This window comes from Embiotoca jacksoni, unplaced genomic scaffold (assembly GCF_022577435.1).
Source record: "Embiotoca jacksoni isolate LCO1_2020_lvr unplaced genomic scaffold, fEmbJac1.0.p SCAF_11, whole genome shotgun sequence".
In the NCBI taxonomy this organism is placed as follows: domain Eukaryota; kingdom Metazoa; phylum Chordata; class Actinopteri; family Embiotocidae; genus Embiotoca; species Embiotoca jacksoni.
The window spans coordinates 12,362,432-12,390,387 of record NW_027185241.1 but is presented as its reverse complement, the minus strand read 5'-3'; the positions used below and the strand labels follow the sequence as shown (position 1 = coordinate 12,390,387).

At 40.7% G+C, this 27,956-nt stretch overlaps 1 protein-coding gene across 1 annotated transcript; it reads left to right on the top strand.

Annotated features, from left to right (window-relative positions):
* The first annotated feature begins 267 nt into the window (after window positions 1–267).
* Window positions 268–25,253, top strand: LOC138194457 (lysophosphatidylcholine acyltransferase 1). The gene is made up of 14 exons (XM_069143209.1): window positions 268–834; window positions 8,990–9,129; window positions 11,590–11,804; window positions 13,918–14,030; window positions 14,476–14,536; window positions 14,952–15,010; window positions 15,874–15,908; window positions 16,412–16,466; window positions 16,617–16,699; window positions 17,787–17,912; window positions 19,241–19,394; window positions 19,836–19,934; window positions 20,439–20,580; window positions 20,787–25,253. Exons 1-14 carry the CDS (start codon window positions 697–699, stop codon window positions 21,017–21,019), a joined length of 1,653 nt encoding a protein of 550 aa, XP_068999310.1. The 5' UTR covers window positions 268–696; the 3' UTR covers window positions 21,020–25,253.
* Window positions 25,254–27,956: the final 2,703 nt, after the last annotated feature.

Below are 27,956 nucleotides of genomic sequence, written 5' to 3'. Positions count from 1 at the left end.
AAGTTGTGGTTCACCTCACACCATTGCCGGTCAAAAATATGTAAAACACGTGCGTTACAAACACGTTTAGAGCCGTTTCGTTTATGTAACCCCGTCTTATAAACAACTACTGCTCCACGACGTCCGTCCGTCCGTGCCCGCGGCTCACGCAATAGCTGAAAGTATGATATTTACGATATTTGGGGTCGTTTTGAAGGCGGCATCGCATCGTGCCGGAGGGGACGACGACGCGAACGATTACGGCCACGAGAAAGATGGTCGTGCGCATGCGCTCTGCCGGAGGAGCGGAACAGTGTCTGTTGTAGCATCCAGAGCTAACCGGAGTGTCCGGGGAGCAACAACACGGCGTGAAGGAGGCGAGCTGCGACCAGACCGATATCAGACGACTCCAGATATCCCCAGATAATCCTCGAGGCTCACCATTATCCCCTCCACGCTGTCCCAAGAAAGGACGATAACCCCCCCCCCCCCTCCCCTGCACCGCCACCTCAACGAGCCGCCGTCCGAGTCGGAGAAGGGAAACTGCGTGAGGAGCCTCCTCCTCCTCTCCTCCTCCTCCTCCTCCAGTGGAATCACTTTTTTCTTGTTTTTCTTTCCTCCTCCTCCTCCTCCTCCTCCTCCCCACCTTGTTTAAAAAAAAAAAAAAATCTTCCAAGAATACAGCTGCAAACCTCTCGACCGACGTTTCCTCGGAGGATGAGGTTACCGAGTAACAGACAATGTGCGACGGAAGGAGACGAGAAGAAGAAGAAGAAGAAGAAGATGGACCGAGCGCCTCCGTTCAGGAACCCTTTCGTGCACGTCTTGAAATTCAGCCCTCTGGAAAAGGCAAAGGTAAATGCTCCAGTCTCTCACGTTACAGGTCGTTTTATTATTATTATTATTATTATTTTGTTTTTTATTTGAGCAGCTCGTGGGACACAAACACCTTTGCACGTCACCGGGCAGGTCTTCCCGATCCCAGCTGAGCTAGTGGAAGCTAGTCGGCTAACACGAGCTGCATACATGTTGCTTTTCCTCTGCTGAGTTACTGCCTCCTTATAACAGGGGAAAACAAACAACAACAACAACAGGGACTTTAAGCTGCAGCTACAAATGTGTATCTTGCGCTTAAGAGTACGAGTCCGTCTGGACGTCTGCGGATTCTGCTGAACAAACCCTCCAAAAAAAAAAAAAAAAAAAAAAATGAAGTACAGTTATTTGAGCATGGCCGCCTGTCCGAGAGGGGCCTAGCTTGTTGCTCCCCAACTGTTACCATGGCTATTAGAAGCGAGCGTGTGTTTCTGTTGGGAGGGGGGAGAGAGAGGGGGGGGGGGGGGGCAAGATGTCATGTTCACCGGGTAAACATTAACATTACACGTGCCATTTATTTTAAAGACGGTGCCGTTTTCTAGCTTCCCTTGTATTTGTCTCCGGTTTTATTGGTTGTCACGGTGCCGAACCAGCAACCGACACGTGTGGAGGAGAAGGTGGAGGAGAAGGTGGAGGAGAAGGTGACGGGGAACTGACAGTCATGCCTTTTTTTTTCATCTGTAATATATATCTCCCCCCCCCTCCCCTCCCCTGCTTATAAAACTCACATTATTTTTTTATTTTGTGTTGCCAGCGTCGTTTCAGATGGAGAAATCGCCTGATTAGTTTTTACAGTCTTGCAGAGTACATCCCAGCTCTCCGCTGTTGATAATTAGATTTGGTGCTTCCAGGGTTCTCTGCTGAAGGTTGTTAATTGCAGCCTACTTCAAGCTTGCAGCCGCTGGTCCTTTTTTTAGTTGTTCAGCCTCATTGTTTCAAACTGTGAAACGGCATCATCGCAGACATTTAAAGAGTGATTCATGTTGCACCTGTGACAGTTAGGATCGGGTCCTCTGCTCAACGTGTTGCAACATGTTCTGTTATAACTATAATTATCATCTATATATAACTATATATATATATATATATATAGTTATATATAGATGATGGAAACCTCACCTCATCATGCATGTGGTTGAGTATTGGATTGTCTTGTTCTTTAAAACTAGGACTGCCTATTAATTTAGAGGCACGTGGGCCCTTTGTAGTTCACCTCATATGATATCCTAAAATAGCTGATAGTCAGATAAGTGTGTGTGTGTGTGTGTCTGCTCTGAGCCATGAGTTAGCATTAATCAGTAACAGCGTTGCTTGTTCATTTGTTTGTATATTAACTGCAAAAATTAAGTTTGGATTAAGAATGGTACATTCTGTATAGTATCAGTGAGGAATCAGGACACCGCTGTGAACAGAGCTCCGTCGAATGGGAAAGCCAAAGTTTTATGAATGGCGCTGCCCTGCAGCAGGTTTCTTGTTACAAATAAGCAGAGTGACCTAGGGAGGTTCACACGCACACGCACACACACACACACACACACACACACACACACACACCTCTTTCCTCCTGGCTCTTTTCACTGAGACTGAAGGATAAAGTTAGAATGTCAGATGGACCAAAGCCAAGGAAACAGGACGACTTTCTGGTTTCTCTAACACAACAAACTCAGTTTCTTTATCTGAACCATTCAGGAGATCTGCTGCCGTGATGCTGTCTTACTGTACTTTGTGATTATGTGCACTTTAAATTTGTAGAATGATGTTCGAGCTTAACAACTGGGCTATTGATAAATGGCTGGATGTTACACACACACACACACACACACACACACACACACACGTACGTTACAACGTCATTTTCCTCTACAGAGAATTTACTCGTCACGCTCTCGGCAACATATTTTTGTTTTGTTTACATGTACATGAGTTTTAGCTTTCCATTAAAGAAATAAGAGAGGCTCGGCTCTTAAAGCTGATGTCTTGTACGCATTAAGTGCAGAACCAGAAGTGGGTCATGAAATGATGGAAATTAATTTCCTCATTGTGACTGAGAACAACTGTTTTCGACTTGTCGCACTGATTTTGCTTTCACATCTTAAGCAACATGAGGAAGACCCAGTCTGAATGTAAACAATGAAGATGAGAACAAAAAAAAAAGGTGAAAGTTGTGTTTTTAAGCTGACTGATGAACCAACAGGGTGTTTCGGGTTCAGAGAGAAAAGGGACTGCAGGTATGTTCCTGTTGTCCGTTTTAAAAAAGGAGATCGTTGTTGTTGTTGTTTTTTTGCATCGTCACAGTCATGAAACCCATACATTGAGGGTTTCTTTTGTGTTCCATTGGTTTGCCATAGATGGACAAGATTGTCTAAAATATGTATTTTGATAAGTAAATCATGTCTTACGAGATTATATTTGTGAAAGCATCTATTGTCCCCACACGTAGGGGTAACAGATTGTAATCGGGGCAGATGAGTTTTGTTGGATTATCTCAGCCCACGCTTGCCATTAGACCATAAAGCTGTAGCTTGTACATGCATGCTAAAGGCCCGAGAGCTAAGACCATGCAGTTGACAACAACTCAATTTCACTTGAGTGCTGAATCGTTGAGTTTGTTTTTATGAAAAGGAGGGCAGCTGTAAAGGAGGCTTACGGACTAAGGTGCATGTTTCGGACTCGTAGCAACATTAGTCAACTGCCCCGAGTCTTGACTCGACTGTAGAGGCTTGCAGGAGCTCGTTAGTAGGCTGTACTGTATTTCAGTAGCCTGACCCTTCAATCCACATAAAGCTATTCATGCAGTTTTTTGTCACCTTGATGAGCGAACTAATTGATGTAGCGAGGTAGATCAATTAATTAGCCCTGATGTGTCAACATATTGCAGTGTTTTTGTGAGCGATTTCGCTCTATCAGCCAATATTGCAGACCTAAAATAGCCTGATATCCTAAAAGTAATTTCGGTGTCAGAGGGCAAGCTGCTAATGTAAATGACCAGCTCAGCTTTGACAAGCATGATCTACAGTCCTGCGTGAGTTATTGGATAAATCCATCAAAGACCTAAATCTGTTGTGATGTTGCCAAAGCAGCAATGAATCCGTAGCTTATTCCCACACTATACGCCGTAGGTCAGTGTTTCTTTGGATCGGCGTCAAAAGTGGGCATCCGACGTTTTCCTCACGAGAGAAGTCGTACACATTCATCAGACAGAGTTTGTTTGCTCCAATTAAGACCGCAGGTTGAAATGATTCAGTCGAGCCAAACGTCAATAGCCAAACATAAAGTGTTGCTTGACATTGAGCCCTTTGGGTGTGATTACAGTAAAGCCTAGAAGGTCTCCTTTATACATTTGTCTTTTTCTGTTTGTTTGTTTTTCTGCAGGGCTTTACACCTAAAATTATTTTTAGTGACTGGTGCCCCTAAATGGAAAAAAAAATGAGGGGCGCAGACGATAATATATGAGCAGTATTCGTTTTTTTAAGGAATAACATGAAGGTGTATTTTTTTTTTCTTAAACAGTAAACTTTTAACATTAAACATGCAGTCTGTTTCAGAAGCAGCGGAAAAACGGACATAACCAGAAGAAGTTTGAACTATGTACCTGGGATAAAACAAACAGGAATGCATTGCTTGATTAATGCACCCCTTTTCTTACAGCAAGTAGTTAGAATTATTTTTGGGAATTTGAAATGAAGAATTTATCCTTTTATCCAACCAGAATCCAGTATTGAATTTGATTAATGAACCTTATCAATGTTTACTGTACTAAAGTGACAATTAATAAAAACTCAAATCTGTGCAGCCCAACTGGCGTCCGCAATCGGTGACTACAACCCAGAAACAGAAAGAAAACAGGAGGCTCATTCTGGGGCTGGTGATACGGACCAAAAGTAACATCCCAATATATGTTTTGTCTGATTGGTAATATACGATATTCATCTCGACATTTCCTGTGAAGTGGGTCGAATATTCATTTGCAAGTCAAAGCTACACGTGAAATGTCACAAAACCTTTTTATTAACCCAGAGTGATGAAAATAAAACGCAGGGTTTCCTTATTGATTGAAAATATACTGCTGCAAAACATGTAAATGAAAACTGATATGAAGTAAATAGCCTCCAGTAAAAGAAACGGGTCTTTCTCCGAGATGCTCCGTCAGTTGTTTTCAACATCAAACAGACCGTCAGGTGCTGCAGGAAGTGCATCGGCTCATTTCTGGTTTTAAAGCACAGCCGTGTCATTTCTCTCTCAGCCCAGTGAATCTGCTCCATTCTTCATCACTGCGGTTTATTACCTGCTGTGAATGTAAACGTGCGTTAGTTCTGCTCACAGCAGGTCAGATCTGTCAGCGACTTTAGCTCATTCGGTTAGCGGTGGCTTCTCTTCCTCTCGCTGTCCGGCTCTCTGCTGCTCAGTGTGTCTTGTGTTCAGTTCTTCTGCCCCCCCGGGAGGAACAATCCAACATGCAACGAATGGAGTTTGTTTGCTGTGATGAAGGCGAGTCTCAGTGAATTGGAAGCACGACGCCGCATCATAAAAAAACAAAACCAAACGATCATTACCTTCTACAGCTCTCTGCCAAAATGTATTAGCATTTCCCAGCATGCCTCAGTTCTTCCTTTATAACTTTTGAGAGCAAAGCAACTAAATGCATTAGTCTAAATGACAGGTAGAAATGATATTTACTTTTGATGAGACATGCAGTTTGGGAACATTTCAGTGAAGACAAATAATGATACATAAAATGGGCTCTGAATCAAAACCACAAGTGTAAGAGGTAAGAACAAATAACGAAACCTATCGCACTCCTTATCTTCTCTCCTACAGTAACGAGGTCAGCGCTACGTTTGATCAAACGGCCCTACGAGCAGCACCTCACACCAACAGTAAAACTTGATGTAAACAATGTTGTCTCTTTCCATATATCGGGAAAAGAAATATCAATATATCGTCAAAACCCAGTTTGTCGCCTGGCCTCGGCTCACGCATTTCTATGCCACCAAATAAAAAGGTTACAGCTCAAGCTTTGTCATTTGATTTGTATTTATTTATTTTGCACAGCTTCCTCTTTCAGTGTTGATTTGATCAAGGCAGGTCAACGAACCGCGAACGTAAGCAGAGTTTGTGACTCACTGCATTGTGTTTCTGTCACGGTAAATAACATGTACGCTTACAAATGTCCGAACATGGTTGACAGAGCGCCTCCATACCAGGCCACAGGTTTTGAAAAGCACTTGCTGATGAAGTATTCTCGGTTTGACAGCATGTACAGAACAAGATACGCTTGTGGGCCTACTTTGAGGTTAATGCGCTATGTAATGGTTACAGCTGGTATTTATATTCACAAGCAAATAGTCTACTATTCTCGCCTTTTCTGCTTATTCGGGGTAAAAAAAAAAAAGGCGGACTGGTTTCAACCTGCAGGAGTTTTCATAAGGGCTGAGTTTCTAGGTGACTGCAACTCTTGGTTTGCATTTTGTTAAGAGATGCCTACAACCTGCACCTTCACCGCCGAGTTCTGCTGTTTTAGACTAGACTGTGGTTCTAATACCAAGAAGCCCCATTTCATTTTTGTCTACATTGTCGGCCTTGCGCTGGCAGCTACAGCATAATTTCCAATTTGCATCATTCCACGTGAATTTAGTTTTGTTTCTCCGCTGACTTTGAAGACTGCGATCAGTCTTTTTGCCCGAGTTTAAAGACGCATTTTTGTAAAATGGTGAAATTCACTCCTAAACGACCTTTGCTTATGCAATATTGCCTTTAGTTTAATTCAAAGTGACATTCATGCATTCTCGCGCTTTGGGTCTGAATTAATCTTTTAACAAATGCATTATACAGAGGGGTCTGAAACATTCCTGCAAGGCTCCTTTTTTTTATCGTTGGAAAAAAAATACTGGCAGTTTAAAATGTTTTTTTGGTTCATTTTTGCAAAACTGTATACTTTATGTTTGTATCAAAAGAGAGCTTATATACGGTAGACATGCATGATTAATGAATCTTAGGTGAATCTCAGGGAAATAAACCGTGTGGAGGACAACGAGAAGAGAAAACAACCAATTCACGTTTAATGTCATTTTGCACCTCCTGCACTCCAAACCAATCAAAACATGTAATGGATATAATAGAGTCATGATTGGATCAAGGTTCATTCTCCGACCAGGGATATGTTTCGGGGAAAGACAAAATGTGTAAAATGTGTCCAGGATTTCACCGAGTTGTTTTGCGATTGTTGCGATCAAAAATGCTTGATTTTGCTGTCGATTTTCTGAAAAATTGCAATTTCATTTCCTGAGTTTTAAGTGAGTTTTTTTGCGGAAATTTGCGGGAAGTAGACACGCTTTTTTTTTTTTTAAAGCACCACCTGATAAAGGAATTCATATGTAATCACTTCCTTTGATAATAATCATGCAGCCCATCAGAAATATTTCGGTTCTGACCTTCTTTTTTTTTTTTTTTTACTTATTTATTGAACTATTGAACTTTCTAACATAGAAACAACGACCACATCAACTGTAAAAAAAAAAATCAGAGCTTTAGAGGCTGTGTAATTATTGTTAATTTAACACATAGGCCGACTGTATCCACAAAAACAAAGTGCAGTCTCTTAAAACGTGTTTAATTTGTTTTCTTTTTTTAAGCATACAGCATTATGTAATCACTTCCATTGATAATAAGCATTTAATTAGAACACGTTATTGTGAAGGCCACATTTTCCGCAAATACGTCCCATTTTGTTCTGCTTGTTCTGTTTGCCTCTGGTGCCCACAGTTTGTTTTGGGTAACGAGAGGAGGCGCAGCTTTGCCGATTGCAACGGGAACGAGGAATTATTTTTGCAAATATAGCGAAGAGACGTACTTCATGACGTAACACTTTCACCACAGCTTCTGCTCGACAACCCTGTTTGCGGAGAAAACCGCGTGAATTGATAAAATCGCAAGCTCCCGCAAATATTGCCGACTGTGCTCGAATTTCCTGGAGCGACTGCTTAGTTGAAGAATGACCGCTCCCCGAAAGTCTTCAACGTGCGTTCGGTGCTTGTTGTTTATCAATAGTTTAAATAGATTTAGTTAAAATGACCCTGCAGTCAGACAATAAACTCTCTTCAGATGAGGTAGTCCAAATAGACTTCATGTTCCGCAGTAGTGGTTGTTATCAAGACAAATATTGAAAACAAAGATAAGGCACCGCTATCAGAGAGTCATAAAAAGCTGCAGAGTAAATAGCCGCCGTTGCTACCGAACAGGGAGGCGGCAGGATTGTCAGAACCTTTTTGAAAATCAGGAACACGTGATAGAATATGATCATGTTTCTGGCTGTAGAAAGCACACTTGGACAGTATGCACTCCGACTCATTTACATTGTCTACTTTAGCACGCCGTGCTCCTCCAGGAGGACGGACGGACGGCGTTTTGTATCGCTGAGCTTTCGTTGGCAGCTGCTGCCCTTCCCATGTATATGGGTCAAGTACAGCAGGGAAAACGTACAGCTCAGCTTCAGCACACGCAGCACGTTTTACCAAATGCACCGTTTATTTTTTATTTTTTTTCTCACACACCAGTTGCTAATAGTTCTTTGCTGTTGTTAAGATGGAGGCTTTGTTGTTTCCTGAAGTCATTTCCTTTCTTTGTGGTCAAGTTTTCTTCTTCCATACCAACAAAAAAGTGCTAACCTCTGTCTTTTTGTAAACTTTTGGTCAATTTAAACATCGGTGACTTCACCCCGAAGGCTTCACTTCGTAAAGCATTCATTGAAAAGCGCATTAAAAAAAGTCGTAGAGTTAGTGTCAATGGCAGCTTTCGTTTATTTGCCGAACGCACCTGATAAAGAGAAGTGGAACAGAGAAAATGACAACTTCCCCTGTGGAAAATAAGATAAATGATGCCTGTGTATTTGCAGGCATTGTAATGGCCCTGAACATTTAAATCGGTAGATAAACTGGTTCATTGTGGAGGAATTCCTGCCCAGTCTGAAGTCAAACTCGGTTTGTAACTCTACCCAGATGACTGTCAAAACATTTGTACCGAGTAGGGTCTGTTTTTGTTGTTGTTGTTGTTGTTGTTGTTTTTAACCCTGTTTTTTTTGGTTCTCTCTCTCTCTCTCTCTCTCTCTCTCTCTCTCTCTCTCTCTCTCTCTCTCTTTCAGATTGCATTAATGACAGTTACACTATTCCCCATCCGTCTACTCATGGCTGCATTCATGATGCTGCTGGCTTGGCCTTTTGCCTTCCTTGCCTCAATAGGGCGCTCCGAGACCACCGTTGAACCCCAGTGCCTCTGGAGAAGGTGAGTGCTTTGTTACGCATATGTGGGGGTGGTGGTGGGGGGGGGGGAGGGGGGGGTGTTTTAAACGAATTCTGCATTTCAGGAAGCACAGGCAAGGTATTTATTCTCGGAATTACTTGTGCAGTGTTGCACCTGTGGCTGTAACACTGCAACTATGTCAGAGGAGCAGAAATGTGTAATATGTTACAGCATGCTTGGGCGGTATCTATTTTTACTTGCCTTAATACCATCTCAAAGTTTGATGGTGAAATACGATATATGGCAACATAAACTCATTATTGCCACACATGTTTGACATTGTTGTAGCCTACAGTGCTGTCTAAAAACATATCTGCATGAGTCTTTGCATGATTTAATGCTTTTGGCTAATATTTTGTTATTGCACATTATTATTATTATTATTATTATTATTATCACTATTATTATTGTTGTTGTTAAAAACAGATGACGAGTTAAACTGACCTAACCGCCAGTCATTTCTACCTCCAAATTATTCTTCTGTTGGCTACAGTCGCTTTTGTAATCATTTCATTATTTCTTACCAAGAAAGACATAATTCAAACTTAATAACTGCAATTAGCTAACTTTCTTGCTGACAGGCATTCCCAAATATGCAATACCCAGTGCATGTAGTGAAAACAATTATAGGTTAATGGGAGGGACCCACTCTTATGGTCAGGAATATATCATGTTCAGTCAGGGATTCTTGAGGTACTTTAGGTGAATAAGAGAAAAATAGGGCTCTAGATATAATTTGAAAAAAATAATAATCAAGTGTGAGCCAACCAAAAATCTTTGATAGCATCCTTTATTTATGCTTCTTGTATATCACTTTATCAGAAGTACATCTATATAATGTTCTTGTAGCAAATTGTACACACACCTTTGTTCGTGTTGGTTGGCTCACCTGCATCATTTGATCCCAGAGATTCCCAATCCGGGAGGCCCGTATCCCAACTCATCTTACAATCAATACAGTTTGGCTCCCTGCTTCTTCTTCTTCTTCTGGCGATTTCCTCTATCATCACTGTTTTCTGTCCTCTTAGAAAAATATGCTTGAAGCCTTTCTATTGTCTATCATATTTTGGGGGATTTCTAAGAACCGCAGCTTAATACGGTGATACGGCCGAAGCCTAACTTCCAGTTTTAGGTAGGTAGGTAGGTAGGTAGGTATTTACTTTATTAATCCCCGAGGGGAAATTTTTTAAAATTTAGGTAAAACAACAAAACAAACGAAATGACAGTGTGACTTAGTTTCCTATGACATTTAATTCGGAGTCATTCTCGAGGTGTGATGGTTCAGCTGTTCAACCCTCTGGTTCTTTTTCCCCTGTTTGTGTAGTGGTCTGTTCAAGAAACTCCCACAGAAGCTTCAGGTCTCCTCTTACTTTACACTTGTTTAAAACAAAAAAAAGTAAAAAAATACAACTGGAACAGTTAATGAATATGTAGGTGAATGATGTCAGGTTGTTTTTACAGGAGACTCGTTGATAGACAATGCTTGTACCTTAAACGTGTGAGTAGGTTCATGGGAGAGGTGAAGTAAAGATCAAGTAGGTAAGAAAAAAGACAAGGAAGTGAAATCCAGACACAGGTGGGTAGCAACCAAGATAGTGATATGAATCAGAATAGTTTAGGTTACCTGCTTACAGTATGATTAATTGAATTTCCTTTTTTTTAACTGCATTTCGCAGTTTGCAGTAACACTCTACTAATACAGCACCCGTGTTGATTTTAAAACTCGCATATAAAAGGGCTGTTTGTCAAAAATAATTTGTTCTTGCTGCTTATTTACTTCTTAATTTTTTTTTTTTTTTATACACTTTATTAATCCCCGAGGGGAAATTTCTTTACTACAGCAGGGGGGCTCTCAGGGGGGAGCTGCTGCAGCAGGCTGCCACTAGCGCGGCGCCAGGTAACCTGACCTGAGGTGCATGTTTTTTTGGATGATGGGATAATAATAATAATAATAATGACACTTTTATGAAAGACAAGATCCTAGCAAGTCTTCTGAATGAAGAGAGGTTTTGGACTCTTTAAGTTGTGACATCTCACCAGTCATGCGAGGGAAGAAACAATGCGCCCCGACAGGTTGGGCAAGGCAGGGTGAGGCATAACACACTCAGAGGAGCAGACTACACTAATGGCAGATTCTACACACGGTGTCTCTCAGGGTGTCGGTGTTATTTCATAGTGTCATGGTGTTGTTTCCCCCTCTCGTCACGACTCACTCGTTCATACTATTAACCTAGTTTTAATCTTCTATGTCGCTCATGATGTTGTAATTGGGTATATGCATCCGTACATCTGTCATGTAATCCAGTGCTGTGGATGTTGTTGATTATTGATGCTGCTGCTTTAACAAAGTATGTTATATCACGCACAGTGTGTGTTGTTGTTGTTTTTTAACCACTGTGTAAATGAAAAGTGCCCCTCACACATGTATAGTCTTGTTTTCAGACTGGTGGACATAATTCTGAAAATCCTCATGCGGGTCATGTGGTTTGCGGGAGGTTTCCATTGGATGACTGTGAAAGGGCGAAGGGCTTTGCCAACAGAAGCACCCATCCTCACCCTGGCACCCCACTCTTCATACTTTGATGCCATCCCAGTCACAATGACAATGTGCTCAATTGTCATGAAGGCTGAGAGCAAGGATATACCTCTCTGGGGCAGTAAGTAAACCGCACATTGGATTGTCTGTGACTGTTACCTTAAGAACAGGGGAATTCAAGTTGCAAAAATGGAAATCCTGCCTCAACCTGACTGTTTCTGCATTTCTATTTTTCAACCTGCATCTTAAAATCAGGACCTACCAGCCTCAACATGAGAAGTCAGGGGAGTCCTGACGGTTCAACCCCCTTCCTGCTGATTAGCGATTGCTTTAATTCTATTCACTGCCACTGATGGACCCCACTGAGCAGAGGCACCATCCAGATAGCTGTGCAGCGTTTCTGTCTGTGCACAACTTAAAGTTCAGTGCAGTGGTCAGGTAGGCCTCGTTCAGTTGCGTTCAGTACACGCACTACCGCAACAGCAGCCGATCCTGTTAAGTAGCTTGCAAGTTCAGTTACTTCTCTGCTTGCCAGTTGAGGCATTGGTTCTTATTTTGCTGCCAGCAGGAGATACACTAAAGGTCTGTGTGTGTTATTTTAGCCTTCCTTTCTCCTCCTCCCACTAAGTCAGTAATTAGTCACATTGTTACCTCCAGGCTGAGGGAGGGTTTGCCAAGTTAAAGCAGCTTTATTCGTTGGCCCTGCAGCAGTGAAACCATATTTATGCATATTTGCTCGATGGCCAATTGTCAGCGTCAACAACATGCAGTCAGCTGAGATCATGTTTTGTCGTAAAGTACGGTATAAACAAATAAATAGATGTTACAAATTCATGATTCATTTATTGTATAGCTGTATCCTGGTGTTTCTGTTGACTCTACGTTGGAATATCCTAAAATGTTCAATGAAGCTGCACAAATGAGTCGTTCAGCCAAGCACATCAATGCACGTGGAATCCAGAATAGGCATTAAGACCTGATCAGCCACAGTGACGTGTGCAGTGTCTCTCAGGGTACCAGCTCGAGCCCTAATCCCTTCCTGTCAGCCGACAGCTCACAGTTAGAATCAATTTCTTCTTCTAACGACCTCACCCTCTTCTTCTTTCTTCATCTTAAACGTCTGCCTCTGTCTTTTCAGCTTTTTGTCTCAGGGCCACCAGAAACATTTATTTTGCTGAGTTTGCATTAGAATGTACAAGAAAATGCTTCTGACATCTATACAACCCCTGCAAATCTTTGACCCCGTCTGTGTCTAGTCTCAGTTTCCGTATCATGTCCTTGTTCATTTGTAGGTCTGCTATGCTGAGCAAATGTCTCATGCAAGTGACACTTTGGATTTTAAGCGAGTTCTTCCTATCATTATGCAACAACGTTGCTGTTGCGTAACTTTTAGTTTGATTGCTGTAAAGGGACGTCTTAGTCTGTACAATCAAGTGGCTATAGGAAGTGAGATAGGAAGTTGTGGTGTCACTACGCTGAGGAACCTTTTGAAAGGTTATGCATTGTTTGCGCGACAAATACGCACAATGTCAAAATAGTCACAGGTGCTTGATGCAGTGAACTGCGTCTGTTCCTGTTTGGATTTACACCAGCTACAACTCCTGACACACATTATTGTAAAACAGTAACATTAAGACAGTCATATCGTTTTGATATTTTCAGTGCCACTGCTCAGCTTCACAGTGTAGATCAAACAGCGAAGCACAGTCGGCTGATATTGATTATTGTGGATTTAGTCTGTTGATGCTTGGCCTTGCTGTAGAGATTCCTCCTTATCTTAATCAATCCAGCTTGCAGCTGGATCTTCACGAGATCTTTGCTTTTTGCAATGTCATTTGAAATGCGTACAATTACCCCACGGGTCTTCAAAACCCTGACTGGATTGTTTCTAACGTAGCTGGAAATTCCTCATTCCTGGCCTGTAATCAGAGAGGAAAGCCAGACTTGTGAGATGCTCGTTGCACGAGTTAGATACGTATGCATCTCGAGCTTTGTTTAGAAACACTGTTAGGGCATTTGGCTGACGCAAAGAGGTGCTTTGATCTCTCCCTTGTTGAGTCTTTCTTAGCTTGTGCAGTAAAGTGTTTGTGCTACTGAATGTGTGATTGTTTTATAGTTAGGATCATGAACGTTATTGAAGAAACAAGTTGTTGTTGTTGTTGTTTGAGGCAACTGTTTCTGTATTATTATTATTTTTATATTATCTCCATCTTCTCTTTGCCTTTTGCTTCTAGCTTTGATTAAGTACATCAGGCCCGTGTTTGTGTCACGGTCAGACCAGGACTCCAGAAAGAAGACTGTGGAGGAGATCAAACGCAGAGCCCACTCTGGAGGGGAATGGCCTCAGGTAAGTGGACGAAATATAGAAGTCACACATACAAATGCAGCTACCAAATTCATCCAAAAGAGCAACACTTTTCAACACCAGCAGACTTAAGTTGACTTTTTTTTTTTTTTTTTTTTTTACAACACATTTGCCAAACACAGGATTGAAATCTATCAACAAACATCTCAACTGATTTACTGACTGCAAGGCAGCTTTTGGAACATTTCCTGTTGACATATTTGTAAATTTGATGTACTGACAAATTATTATTCCAAAATATGAAATACAGTCATACAGCATCTTACTTTGGGTATAACTTGGGTTTTCAACATTAACGGCAGTTTTTAATTCCAAAACTAGATATAACTGCATATTCCTGAAAATGAATATTCACGACAAAAATGTTATTGGTAAAATCCAGGACTGCAGAATCCACTACTGACTCATTTCCTTCCCTTCCCTACAGATCATGATTTTTCCAGAGGGAACGTGCACCAATAGATCCTGCCTCATCACCTTTAAGCCAGGTAGCTATACTCCTGTTATTTTTTTTTCAGCTTTCTTTTCTTTATGCTCTTTTGAAGTTATGGCGTCAGCTGTTTAACCATCGCTTTCCCTCATACTTCACAGCATGTAGTGTATTTTTTTTATTCATGTCAAAGTTTTTGAATATGATGTAAAAGTTAAAACCTAAATTTAAACTGGTCTTTTCCAAATAACACATTTTTAATGTCACTAAGACCTTTGATATACAAAAAAACAATTGGGTATGAAATGAGGTTGTGTAATTTTTAGCTGTCAATAAAATGTCATTATTGAGTGCAGATTGTATAAATGTGTTTTTACTGTCCTAATTTGTGGGATCTTGTTTCAGCACAATTTATTGTTCATACAGATTTGTGAAGTTGAACTAAATCTGCGTTGTGTGTTTTACTCTTGTAGGGGCCTTCATCCCAGCTGTGCCAGTGCAGCCTGTAGTGATTCGTTACCCAAATAAACTGGTAAGCTAGTTTAAGGACAAATTAATGGCAGAATGACGTGCTGAAAAATCTCCATGTTTTTGCCATTCAAAATTGGAAGAGTTGCCCCTTCTGTTCATCTGCACTCGGCAAACACCACCAAACAGTGGAGCAATGTGGTCCTCGTGCTATAAAGCCACGAGCAAGTGATTGTGATTATCGATTACTGTGCTGACTGAGTTGGGTTTGGCTGGTGTTACTCTACGAGATATATCGCCACACTTATTAGTGAATAAGAAAAACACACATCAACATTTCACAAGCTTTTTTTGTGTGTTATAGTTAATGACACACCCCGAACAGGTTACAAGCAATATGACTCAAATGTATTTCTTAATTTGCCTCGTGTAAATACAGGTTATCTGGCCATGAGACGTTCCAGGATTAACTCGTGCATCTCCTGCTTTTTTGCAGCAGCCTGATTTTAGATATGTCAACATAAGCTTTCCAGTTTAAAGAATAACAGTTAGCACAAGTTTTTTTTTTTCTTTTTACGAATCCTAAGCACTTGGCCATATCAGCCCAGAGCTAATGTATGTCAAATATATTTAAAAACATGCCAAATCTGGGATAAAAGCTTTGTTGTTGGCTGAAGAATCTGGTTATCCAAACTGCGTGTAAACCAATGTTTAAACTAGTCTGACTGTAGAGTGATGAATACAAACTAATTTCCTGCGCCGACCTGATTACGCAATCATATTTTTTTGCATGCAAATAAGCTGCACTCTTATTTTAGTGGAACAGTTAGTCTGAAAATGCATCCCAAAATATTTGAACTTGTTTTTATATCTCTCTGTCTCATGATATCACTGCTTTTATGTGTTTTTTTTTTTTTTTTTTTACAGGACACAATCACGTGGACGTGGCAAGGGCCAGGAGCGTAAGTACATCAATTCAAAAATGTAATAGTTGTTATTGTTATATGGTGGTGTTAATATTAAGATACAGTAGGAAATGTATATGCATTCTGTGTCAGCAGAAAGTCAAACAATAGATAAATAAAATATAAACAAACCTGACTTGGGTTCAAATACATAAAATACACAAAATGATTTATCTCTTGTAATATCACACATTTCTACTAAGACAGTGTGTTTTATTTTTTCCAATTGTGTCCTCGGCAGTATAACTTTACCAGTACCAAATAAGAACTATACGTACATGCCATAATGATTAATTGATTATATAAAATATAATAGTAATTATTATTTATATTTTAAAAAGTTTCTTGTCACTAGGGGGTATTAATAAATGTAAACAAAATGTAAATAAAGTGGATTTTGTTCTGTCAAAACTGTTTCTCTATTAAGGCTCTTTGTGTCAGTATTGTTTTGTTTGTTTTTGTTTGTTTATTGTTGTTAATAATGACTTTATATTATCCAGATTTGAAATCTTGTGGCTGACACTCTGCCAGTTACACAATGAATTTGTGATAGAGGTAAGGGTGAACGTATCTCCTCCATGTTTTTGAACTTGTTGTTTGAATAATATGTCCATATATAAAAAAAAAAAAAAAATTAAAAAAAAATCAAATCACCTGTAGTGTCTGTGATTTGGCCCGTTGATAACATTTGCTCTCTCTCCACAGTTCCTTCCTATTTACACTCCCTCAGAGGAGGAGAAAAGGAATCCCGCTCTCTTTGCTATCAATGTGAGACGTGTCATGGCAAAGTAAGTGAAATGTCTTCACGTTCAAACCACGAAGTTGTGATACTTCATTTATTTTGTTTGTTAACTTTTGTTTTTCTTGGCAGTTAGAAGGTACAACGAGCTCTGGTTCGGTTCATCATTCAGACAGTTCATTATCTCTTTCATTTAGGGAAGGAAGCAAAGGAAACTATATTTTTACTGTTGAACAGAGAGCCAGATGCAGCTGTGGTTTTAACACAGTTCCATCACTGAATGGCTTTGGTTTTAAAGTGGGCTGAACTGTTCTAGAGCTGCAACGATTAGTCAATAGATTGATTAACTAATCAACAAAAAAAATGTATCAACAACTATTTTGACAATCGATCATGCTGAGTAATGTTTTGAGGAAAAAAAATGCTCCGATTTTCTGATTGCAGTTTCTTAAATGTGAATAGTTTGTGGTTCCGTCAGTCGTCCGTGACGATAAACTAAATATCTTTTGGTTGTGGACAGGATATTTTGGGCTGCACCTTCAGCTTTGGGAAACACTAGTAGACATTTTTTTTTTTACTAGTATCTGAAATTCTAAAGAGAAAACAGCAGATCCAATAATTGATTAAGTAATTGTCAGATCATCATTTGCTGCCCAAGCAAGTCATAAAGTCAAATATGGGTGGCAAAGTTTTTCCTTCATCCACAACTGCTTTTACGGTTTCATTGTGATCTAATCAGAACATATTAAATATACACGTTGTCATGGCCTTGTTTGTTTCCTTTTGTAGGCATAATAATTATGTGTCCGCTCATAGTTGAATGAGAAACATCATTCCAGTTGTGTCCCGCCCGCTGTTGCTGTCTACTATATGTGAAGTCTGATTCAGTGCTTATGTTGTGCAAGTTGTACTGACTTCCTGTGTTTTCATAAACTCTTTCATTATGTGCTTCACCACTTTGGGCCGAGGATGAGAAACTCGAGTTGTACAGATCGCCAATAACCTAGTATGCACGTTGTTCTCAACATGGAAGTACCGGCATCGGCGACTACATTGGCCTCACGAATCGTATGCAAAGTTGTATTGATTTGCACACACTAATGTCCCCATCATTGTCTGCTCTGTGTTGTGCTCAGAGCCCTGGGCGTACCCATCACAGACTATTCATTTGAAGACTGCCAGCTGGCGATGGCAGAAGGCCAGCTCAAACTGCCAGTCGACACCTGTCTGCTGGAGTTTGCCAAGCTCGTCAGGAGGCTGGGGTGAGTCGCTTCAACTCGCCAATGCATCAGTCAATGATCACCAAGTCAACCGCACAAGGGTGAGACAGGGCAAGGATTCAGCCTCTGTCAGTGGCATCTCGGGCTTGGCTGTGAGGTCCAGTAACTGCAACCAGTCGTGTGTACAAATCAGAAGGCGGGGTCAATGCACTGGTGACACGCGCTCGGTCGGGTGCCTGCTTAGGTCGGACTCTGGGGTGCGGCTTCCCTGTGAAACTCTGTCCAGCAGCTGGTGAGAAGCAACTGGCAGCACCATGTGCATCAGGGGAGGTGTATAATAGCCTCCTCCTTCCTTAGCCAACGACAGTGGAAAGGCAGACAATGTGGGGGGTTGATGGGAAGCCGAGAAGGAAAAATAGAAGTAAATGAGATTACAGAAAATACAGCAAATACAATAATACAATCTAAAGTTACAAAGTTGTACCTCATTGAGATCCATGTCACAGTGGAGAGTCATCATATCGTAGGCCAGCGTGTTATCTAATCCCAAGCACTCACTGCAAAGTTGGACTGGATCTTCAGAGGATTTGTGTAGTTTAAAAACTAATTGAGAAGTATGTGAATTAGTGTGTTTTTTTTGTTTTTTTTTACATCCCAATTCCTTCATTGCGGCTGTGCAGCAGCTCTGTGAGTGGGGCGGTGGCTCCCTCGGCCTCGGCGGCCTCCGCGGCCTCGTTATCCCGGGCCAGCTCACACAGGACGCGTGCTGCTACACGCTGGATGTTCTCCATGGGAGAATACAACAGCTGCACACAGACCGACTGACTGACTGCTTAAAAAAAAAAAACACCACATGATCTCAGATGTAACAAGCAGAGCCTGATGGCACAATAAACGGTTCACAATCATGTCTGGATTATTTTTCAAGCTACCTCCATACATGTTTTTTTGATATCCATTTTTCCTGTTCAATCCAGAGAAAGACCAGACAATCAAATCTCTAAACATTTTTAGACAAATTAACACAGTTGAAAATCCTCAACATTTTCTGGGTCACTTTTTGAGATTTAAGTAGATTGCATGTGTTGTCAGGAGACCGAACGCCAAGACAAGAAGTCTCACCTCAAATAGTGGGATGGCGTCTGATGACTGCTCTGTTGTCGGCGTCTCTGGCCAGGATGTTAAGTGCTCCTGTGTAATTTCAAGCAATCAATTAAAAGTAATCTCTTTCTGCTCTTCTGTAAAAAAAAAAAAAAAAAAAAAAAAATTGTTATTTTTTGATTTTATCATGGGACTTCTGAATTCCCTTGCTCACATTGTTCATATTAGGATGTGAATTAACATAAAGTTTCCTCCCCTTGTGCTCTCAGGCTGAAACCCTGGAACATTGAGAAGGTTCTGCAGGAGTATGGGAACAGAGCCAGGAAGCTGGAGGGACAGAAGCTGGACTTGGAGGACTTTGCTCAGTTCCTCGATGTGCCAGTTTCAGATATGCTGCGAGACATGTTTGCTCTTTTTGATGAGGTAAAATCTCTCGAGACTTTCCAGTCAACTGCACCTGCTACTACTCGGTTTGTGTGTCTTTTGTGTCACGCTGATTCAAATACAAAACTGCAATAAAATGACGTTCCAACAATACATAACTGGAGATGTGATGCATAGGTAGTGAACAATCTTTGCTATAGTTTAGGGCACGATTTGAAGCAGTCATTTCAGAAATGAGTCTATAAAATTGAATTAAAGCCAGATGCTTTTTTGGGAACTTATCACAGCACCTTGCTTTTCAATGAGGGGATATATTTGCAGGATAGTACACAAACAAGCAATAAAGGCTTTATTGCAGCAGTGTGTTTGTGACCGAAACAAAAATCACCCGTAGGTACCTCTGAAATATGGAAGTCCTGCTCACATGCTCTTTCTTCATCTTTCTCTGTGTTCTCTGTTTGTTTTGTCTTTTTTTCCCAGCATGAAGATAACAGCATGGATATTAGAGAATATGTGATAGCCTTATCTGTCGTATGCAGACCTGCCAAAACTCTGGAAACGATGAAATTGGCCTTCAAGGTATGCTCCGTTTCAGGTTGTATGCTTATCCTGCCACCAGGCGGAACAGAGTTCTCTGTGTTTGTTTCGATGTCATCAGCATGTCATTTTTTTACATTATAATGCCACATACTGTAGGTTCTTTTAGTTTTTGCAAGTGGAGTAATGAAATTATTGTTCCATTAGTACATAGCACACAGACACGTTTACACTGTATTTTCTGCACACTCGTGCTCAGATCTGCCTTTCATATTATTAGATGACTGGTGCATTCAGGGTGTTATCGTTGCAACTGATCAGTTGTTGTGGCTGCATAAAAACCAAATGGCTTAGTTTGTGTCATTGTGGTGTTTTGAACTGCTTTATATATTTTTGAATTGAGGAAGCTGTGCGACCTCTTTGACCTGTAGGCTCGCGAACGCCTTGAGCACCGGCTCCTGATCTGCAAACACTATCAGAGTGTCATTGCCCAAGGCAAAGCTAAATAGATGATGTCTGCATGTCCTCGCACTTTATCTTCGCCAGATGTTTGAGGCAGAGGAGGATGGTGCCATCACAGAGCGGGAGTTGGCAGTTGTTCTGAAGACGGCTTTAGGAGTTGCTCACCTCGGCGTGTCACGACTGTTTACCGCCATCGACGCTGAAGACACAGGGAAGATCACAATTGGTAAGATGCCCAATGAAATAGCGATTGAAATATTTCTTGAGTTTTTCTTCTCTCGGTTATCAAAGTGCCATTTTTTTTTTTTTTTTTCTTTTCTGGCTTTTTCAAACCTCTCACGAACAACCAAGCCACTTCATTTTACAGTGCAGTCTGCAGCCTCTATTTAATCTTGCCTTTTTCTCTGGCACCCCCCTGTGGTCTGTCCACAGACAAGTTCCGAAGCTTTGTGGAGCAGCACCCAGACTTTGCCGAGGACTACCTTCACACAGAAAAAGCAGGCCTTCACAGTGGTCCCTGCCACGGTCACCAAACGCAGTCCAGCCTGTCTACCCCGAACCTGCAAGGCACTGCCACCAGCAAAGCGGCTAACGGCATCTGTCCCGACTTTGGCCCCAGCGACCACGATGGCACAAAAGATGGACTCCTCAAGAAACACAACTAAAACGGTTTCAAAATGTGGCGGGAGAAAACAAACGCCTCTCCTGGTGAGAGGGTGTTGTGTAAGGGCCAGAGAGTAGTTGGTTACTTCTTAGTAACGTGTGTAAACAGTAAGGGACTACATTTCAGTAACCACAACAACACAAATTTAAGAAGTTTACCTTGCCCTTTTTTCTTTTTTTTTTTTCTTTTTTTCTTTTGTATAACTAATATTGTGTCCATGGAATTTAAGAAGTTATTTTCAGCTTTTCAACAGTTTATTTTGTGATAAATTCTTTTTCCTTTTTTTTGTTTTCCTTTTTTCATAGCAAGAATCGTCAAAATGCCAAACAACGGCCGTTTCAGAAACAATGCTTAAATACTTGAAGGGCAAGCTCTTTTTAGGATTCCCGGGGCAGATGTTTTGTTTCATTTCTTCTTTTCTTTTCTTTTCCCTCCAACATGATACAGACTGCGCATGTTTTTAAAACAAGGGAAGCAAGACAAAACCAAGTCTGGCCTGGACATTGAAGTGAACTAATTTTACATGAAATCAGTGTTTGATTCTCATTTATATGTCACTTTTTTTTCATTTTTTTTTTTTTCATTTCCTCTCTTTAATGGTAACTGCCTTTTTGAATTGAAAGTGCAGAATGCATGGGCTCATGTTATTTTGAGCAGTACTGAGGAATATATATGGAAAGAGGGAAGACCTGATGGTACCGGTGACAATTGTTTGACTACTTGGAGCTTTTAACTTCACTAGCCACATTTGAGGTGAACTCAGGTCTCTGCTAGTTGATGGTCATAACTGCTATGAGCCTGTTGTGTGTGTGTGTGTGTGTGTGTGTGTGTATATATACAATGATGTATTTGATTTAGCTCAGGGTTCAGTGACAAAAATGAAAAATTTAACTCGTATGATGTCATCATTTTTGGCGCTCGGTGGGTTACGTGCATGTAAACTTTGTTTTTCTTTTTCTATGACATCAGTACTCTTTTGTCCAGTCATCCCTCATTCACATAAACCTTGCATTGTTATTTCTCTCAAATTCATTTTTATTCGAAATTTCACAACGTGGACCAAAAATTCATTGGACGACTTAATGCCACCTCGTGTTTGTACTGTCCCTGTGAGCGAGCGGTGTAATGGCTTTAAGGGAAAACTTCACAGTATGTGATCACTGAAAGCACATTCAGTCAGGTGGTTATGTTAGAGGCACGGTTGTACTACGTCCCTTACTGCATTACACTGTTAAAAAAAACAACAACTTCTTAATCATTCCTGCCCTTTTCACAGCGTACGGCTCCTCAGTCTGTTTACTTTGAAGGACGCATTTGGCCCCGGAGTCACCTGTAAACGTGTCCTTCGTGTTTCTGATCTGCATGAACGAAAATGTGTGCCGTTATTATTCACCAAGGCATGTTTCAAAGTCCCTTTGCATCTAATCAATCGCATTTGAGGGATCGTTTGAGGGTCTTCGATTGGGAAAAGTGTCCGCCTGTGGTATTATTTATACCTTTGTTGTGAAGTTTTTGTGAGTGGTGGTCAAATTGGCTCAAACGTATTTATCACCGACTGTGGTTTAATTTGAAAGTTCTCGGTACACTGACATGCGGCCTGTGGCCGCAAAATGAATTCACGATCAGAGGTGGAGTGGGGCCTCTGCTGTCAAATTTGAATTAAAAATGAAAGGATATTGAGGATTTACAGTTTTATCTCAAATCAAGACAAATGGTGGAGAGGGTTTGTCTTTTAACTTTTCGATTTTAGGCTGCTCGTACTGTGATATCGGAAAGAACGTTTACGGTTTCGAGATTCTCCCCGACTTTAGTTCTTTTTCGTCTGATTTTAATTCAGGAAATATGATCTGGAACCGCAATCGTCAGTCACTGTCCCGCGTACTTCTATTTCTAGATAACACAATGACGCTCGCTTCAATCATTTGCCAGCAACAGCTTGGTTATTTTTTTTCTTCTTCTCTTTCTCTCTCTGGAAACACACAAAGTAACGTGAAACTCACAAAACCAAGGTTGTGTTACTGCTGCGGTCAAACTTTTCAGTGCTTTACATCGTGTTTTATAGACAAACTCATTGTTAAAGGGAATATGTCTCCTCAGCAGATGGAAGGATACACGATCTGTTTCTAGTCCGACTTTTTTTCTTTACCGCTATCGCACAAGGATTTACAACTTTTTTTTTTTTTTTTTTTTTTTTTTTTTTACTTTTATTTCTGTAAAGTCCTCGCATTCCCATCTCATCCATGACAATGTATACTGTATATGTATCCCCATTACGGCTTTCAGTGAAGCTATATTTCACATCTATTAAGCCTTCTCAAGATGTATGCTTTTGAAGAGTTCTGATATGTATTTTGAATATTCCAAATGCAGGACATTCTGTGAATTTTTGATATACGTATATGAATGATTTTTATTTTCACTGCCATGACAAAGATCTGTGATCTTCTCTCCTCTGCAGATTGTATTGATGGTGAAAAATGAGCCACATGTTTTTTCTTTTCCTTTTGTATAATACTGCAGTTGTTTTGTGCTGTATTCCTCCTACACAGTGTAAAGTTTTATTGTTATATTATTACTATTATCGCTGAGTTGACTGCTTAGAAACAAAATGCAGATTTCATATGGAAACCGATAGCCTTGAATCTATATAATTTTTATGCTAAAAAAAAAAGAGAATGTATAGACAATCTTGTCACAATCAGAAGCTACTCAAAGCGCTGATCTCCAGCGGACATTTTCCTAAGAAACGATGGTTTTCAAATGTACGCTTTTTATCCCCGTTTGAACCTTCTCACCATTTTTTTTGTTTCCTTTCCTTTTTTTTTTTTTGTGATGTTTTAGACGTGCAGGTTGAACTGAGCAAAGTGTGAGTGTGTAAGTGTGTCAGGCCTTGAGGTTAAACGCTGCCACATGACAGGCCGCATCACACAAACACTCCAGACTGCACACACACACACACAAACAAACTCGCATTTGATATATTATATCACAATCTATTAGCATTTTCCCCTGACTACTTTTTTCCCCTGAAATTTAATGTATTTGTGCTTGCACTTTCAAATTTATTATTTATGTATTTTTTTTTTAAAGAAATTTCACATTGCTCGAGAGTATATGTTTTTTTTAGGTTATAGTATTACAGCTCAATTTTGTTACCAAGAATAGTTTTTGCATTCATATATTTTCTACAGTAATGGGACCACAGAGGAAATTAGGGATCACACAAAGAAAGCTGTTCCTTGCCCCCCCCCCCCCCCCCCCCCACATTATTTTTGGTTGGTTTAAACACTTTTTAAACCTACTTTTCTGTTTAGTCTCAGGATATGGAAATTTTGTAGCTTGAAAATAAATTAGTAAAATTATAGGACTTGGCATCAACGTAAAGATTTGAATGAGTTAAACCTGTTTGCACCGTGAAATGGATAAGTATTAGATGTACTCCTTTAGTGATGTGATTATACACCATGTGGTTAATTATACAATTCACTTTGTGTGTATGAGGGGAAACGACAATGTTTTTTGTACATAAACTGGGAATCTGATTGGGAATCACAAACTGAAAATTGATATTTGAAAACACCGACCCAGAATGAAACGTACTGAGCCACAGTAACCCCTCATGCACTTTTGTTTTAAACGGAAAACTTCATTGGAAGGTCTAAATGTTATTATACTTCATCAGCAAATTAAATATGTACTTTTATATATCTTCAGTTTTTACAGTCAGAATATTTCTGCAGTGGGGCTGTATGAAAATACTGGGTCCATCTCTTTTCGCTCTTGTTTCACTTCCCTTTGCTTCAAATACCTCCGTAGAGGTGAACCTATTTTTATTTTTTTTTTCTACTTGGTATCAATCTGAGAAAACTATAAACCTGCAAGAGAAACTTGTATTTATGCTACTGCTGCCTGCTTACAACAGTTTGTCCAGCAGTGAGCCTAAGACGAAAGACTTGTGTACTCTTCCAGAGCGATATTGTCTTTCTGATGGCTTACTGTGCGTGGACCAAAAAACTGAACTGTTTTTTTGTTTGTTTGTTTGTTTGTTTTTGTTTTTGTTTTTTCTCTGTAGCTTTACTTCCTGTCTTTTTCTATACTAAACAGGTTTTATTTTATTAATGCATTTTGATGAAGAGTCATTACTGCAAGCTACTTTGAATTTGTTCAGGACTGCTATGATGATATAACTTGTTAATGTGACTCTTGGATGGAATTAAAGAAGAAACATTAACGCATAGCTGTGTCACTGTCACGATGGGAAATGGTGAAGTGTGTGTTGTAGTGTGTGTGTGTGTGTGTGTGTGTGTGTGTGTGTGTGTGTGTGTGTGTGTGTGTGTGTGTGTGTGAAATGAGGGTGTGGAATGCAAGAAAACATTTGCAAATGTAGATTTTTTTTTTTTTTCAAAATAATGAACATACTAGGCTGACATTGATGGCCAATAGAACATACATGACCATACGCATTTTGCATATTCATACTTTATATCACAAATGCAGTGATTGCAGTGATTTTTTTTTACTGCTTACAACAAAGTTAATTTTGCATTCTTAGTTTTGAATTGGAAAACAAAAGGTCTTAAGGAGAAAGTGTAATTGTGGTATCAGTTTAGTAGTTCCAGTCTCACTGAATCCTCCAAATATGCCTTACTGCAAGCAGGGCTACATTTAAAAAAAATAAAAAAAATAATATGTCCTCAACTGCCAGATTAATGTATAAATGTCTCCCCCTTGAGGTAGCATGGAGAAGGTACAGTCATTTTAAACTTACCTCAAGCTGTTCTGCGTCCCATTAAATGTATTGTATTATGATTTGTAATATATTGAGCTTTATTGTAAATGAGATGCATAATGAGAGCTGCTACGAAGACCCTGGAAACGGGCCTCGAGACTATCGATACATTTTAAATGAAGTGTCTGTATTATGTATGTGGCTCTACAAAAACGGAGTTTTTTTTTTTTACATTGATTGAAGGATTTGCACTGGCTGAGTGGTAGTTTTAAGCTCTAACTGAATATGAAGTACATCTAACCCTCTCATGTCCCTCTCCCTGCAGGTCTGCCATGTTTTAGCTGCACGGCTCTCGAGATTTTGCTGACCGGTCAGTCCCTTTGGTTCGACCACCAGTTTGCTCCCGACTGAATTATTTTAACAGCTGTCGGAGGTTTTGTTGTTGAGAGTTTCTACAGACATCCGTGGTGCCCAGAGGATGAATTGTAACTACGTGGGCAATCTCCTGACTTGTTCCTCTAGTTCCATGATGAGTGTGTGTGTGTGTGTGTGTGTGTGTGTGTGTGTGTGTGTGTGTGTGTGTGTGTGTGTGGTTTTAATTGAAACGCCTGTAGATGTCTGCTCTGCTCACGTGACGCTCCTGGAACTTGTCCTTGGGTTTATGACCAAATGTCTCTCAAACGAGTGACTATTCTCATCAGCCTCTGCTGCTCTTTGCTTGGTCCCAATTATACAAATATCAGCGTAACTCGCTCAGCTTAAGAACAAACCGTTATACATGCTAAACATCAGTGCGTTAGCTATGTCATAATGAACACGTTGCCATGCTTAAAGACATTTAGTTCAAATGTGTCTGCTCTGAGAGCTGTTGTATCTCAAGGTTTAGTAATATCCCCTCGTGTTTAGCGGGGCCTTAGCTGCTCCCTTTCTTGGTATGTAACTGGAAACAAAGTGCCTGTGGCATTTTCTCAGTGAATAATTCGAGTGAACACTTACTAATTAAATGTTTTCTTTTAACCAACAACTACTCCCTTCTTGCAGATCTCATTCGACACGACATCGGTTGTTACCGAATGAGACTTTGTCGAGAGTCCCCGCTGCGTTCCTCAGCAGGTGAAATGGTAGTCTGTGTTTTTTTTTTTGGGGGGGGGGCAAAGTTCTAATTGTTTGAAATCGGTGCTCATGGCTGAATAGATCAAGAATTTGTCCTAATTCCTCTTTTGTGCGACTTTTCTTTCCTCCTGCAGGAGTAAGCAGACGTTGCTCAGACGAAGCAAGACGGGTGGAAGAGAAGCTTGTGGTTCCCACTCTCTCTCTCTCTCTCTCTCTCTCTCTCTCTCTCTCTCTCGGTATGTTTTGTGCCGTTTCAGATCCAGATGCAAGAGCGTCAACAAAGCGGAACAAAACCCGTTAGAATGGAAAATACATGTTCAGGTCAAGGCAGGACGTTTGTTGTTGTCAGCTCGTGGAACTAAATGCTTTTTTTTTCAGGACAGGTTGGGCTGGAAGGAAAGGCTTTAGTTCGCATCACTTTGATCATCATCTTTGCTTTTTGTTTTTCCTTTTATTTCCTCTCTCTGCTACCCCTCTCCTTTCCCTCTTCCTTCCCTCGCTCAGCCATCTTCTGTTCCCGATCCTTCCCCCTCCGCCTCCTCGTCGTCTTGGTCCCTTCTCCTCCGTGGGCCGCAGCTGTTTATGTATGAAAACAAGCCACTCGATTACGTCCAACTCGTCGTTGTCCAAGCAAACATCGGAGACCTCATAATTCCGGCACGACTTGCATCGACCCAACAATTTCTGATATGAGGCCCGGGGCTCGGTGAATGATTGCACTTTAGAGGTGTGCGTTGTGGTGGCGGCAGAGGATGGGATTAGTGGCCAATTGATCACCGTGATTGGCGTGCAAACAACAAGCTGTCATTCTGGACGCGCGGGTCATAAATCTGTCCGTGGGGAGCGGGCTGATTGTGTTATTTGGTGCCCTGCTCTTATTTTGCTTGAGTTTGAAATGGGAGAGGTCTGGGTGTCATGACGGATTGTGTTTAGGCTGTTGGACATTACAGGTAATGAGATTTCTGCTTTAACTGTGTTGCAGGTGGGTCATTAGGGTCTTTTATGGGTGGAGCCAGGACAGAAGAAGAGGAAAGGGCAGCTGGTTTCATGGTGACCGGCAAGGAGGGGATTTGATGTCGCCTACGGAAAAACAAGA

What these genes read in the sequence shown, in the direction of transcription:
- LOC138194457 (XM_069143209.1), top strand. Translation starts at nt 697, where the DNA reads ATGAGGTTACCGAGTAACAGACAATGTGCGACGGAAGGAGACGAGAAG. An exon ending in GGATATACCTCTCTGGGGCA is followed by an intron (nt 11,805 to 13,917) that starts GTAAGTAAACCG and finishes TTTTGCTTCTAG; the next exon opens with CTTTGATTAAGTACATCAGG. An exon ending in TGTTTGCTCTTTTTGATGAG is followed by an intron (nt 19,395 to 19,835) that starts GTAAAATCTCTC and finishes TTTTTTTCCCAG; the next exon opens with CATGAAGATAACAGCATGGA.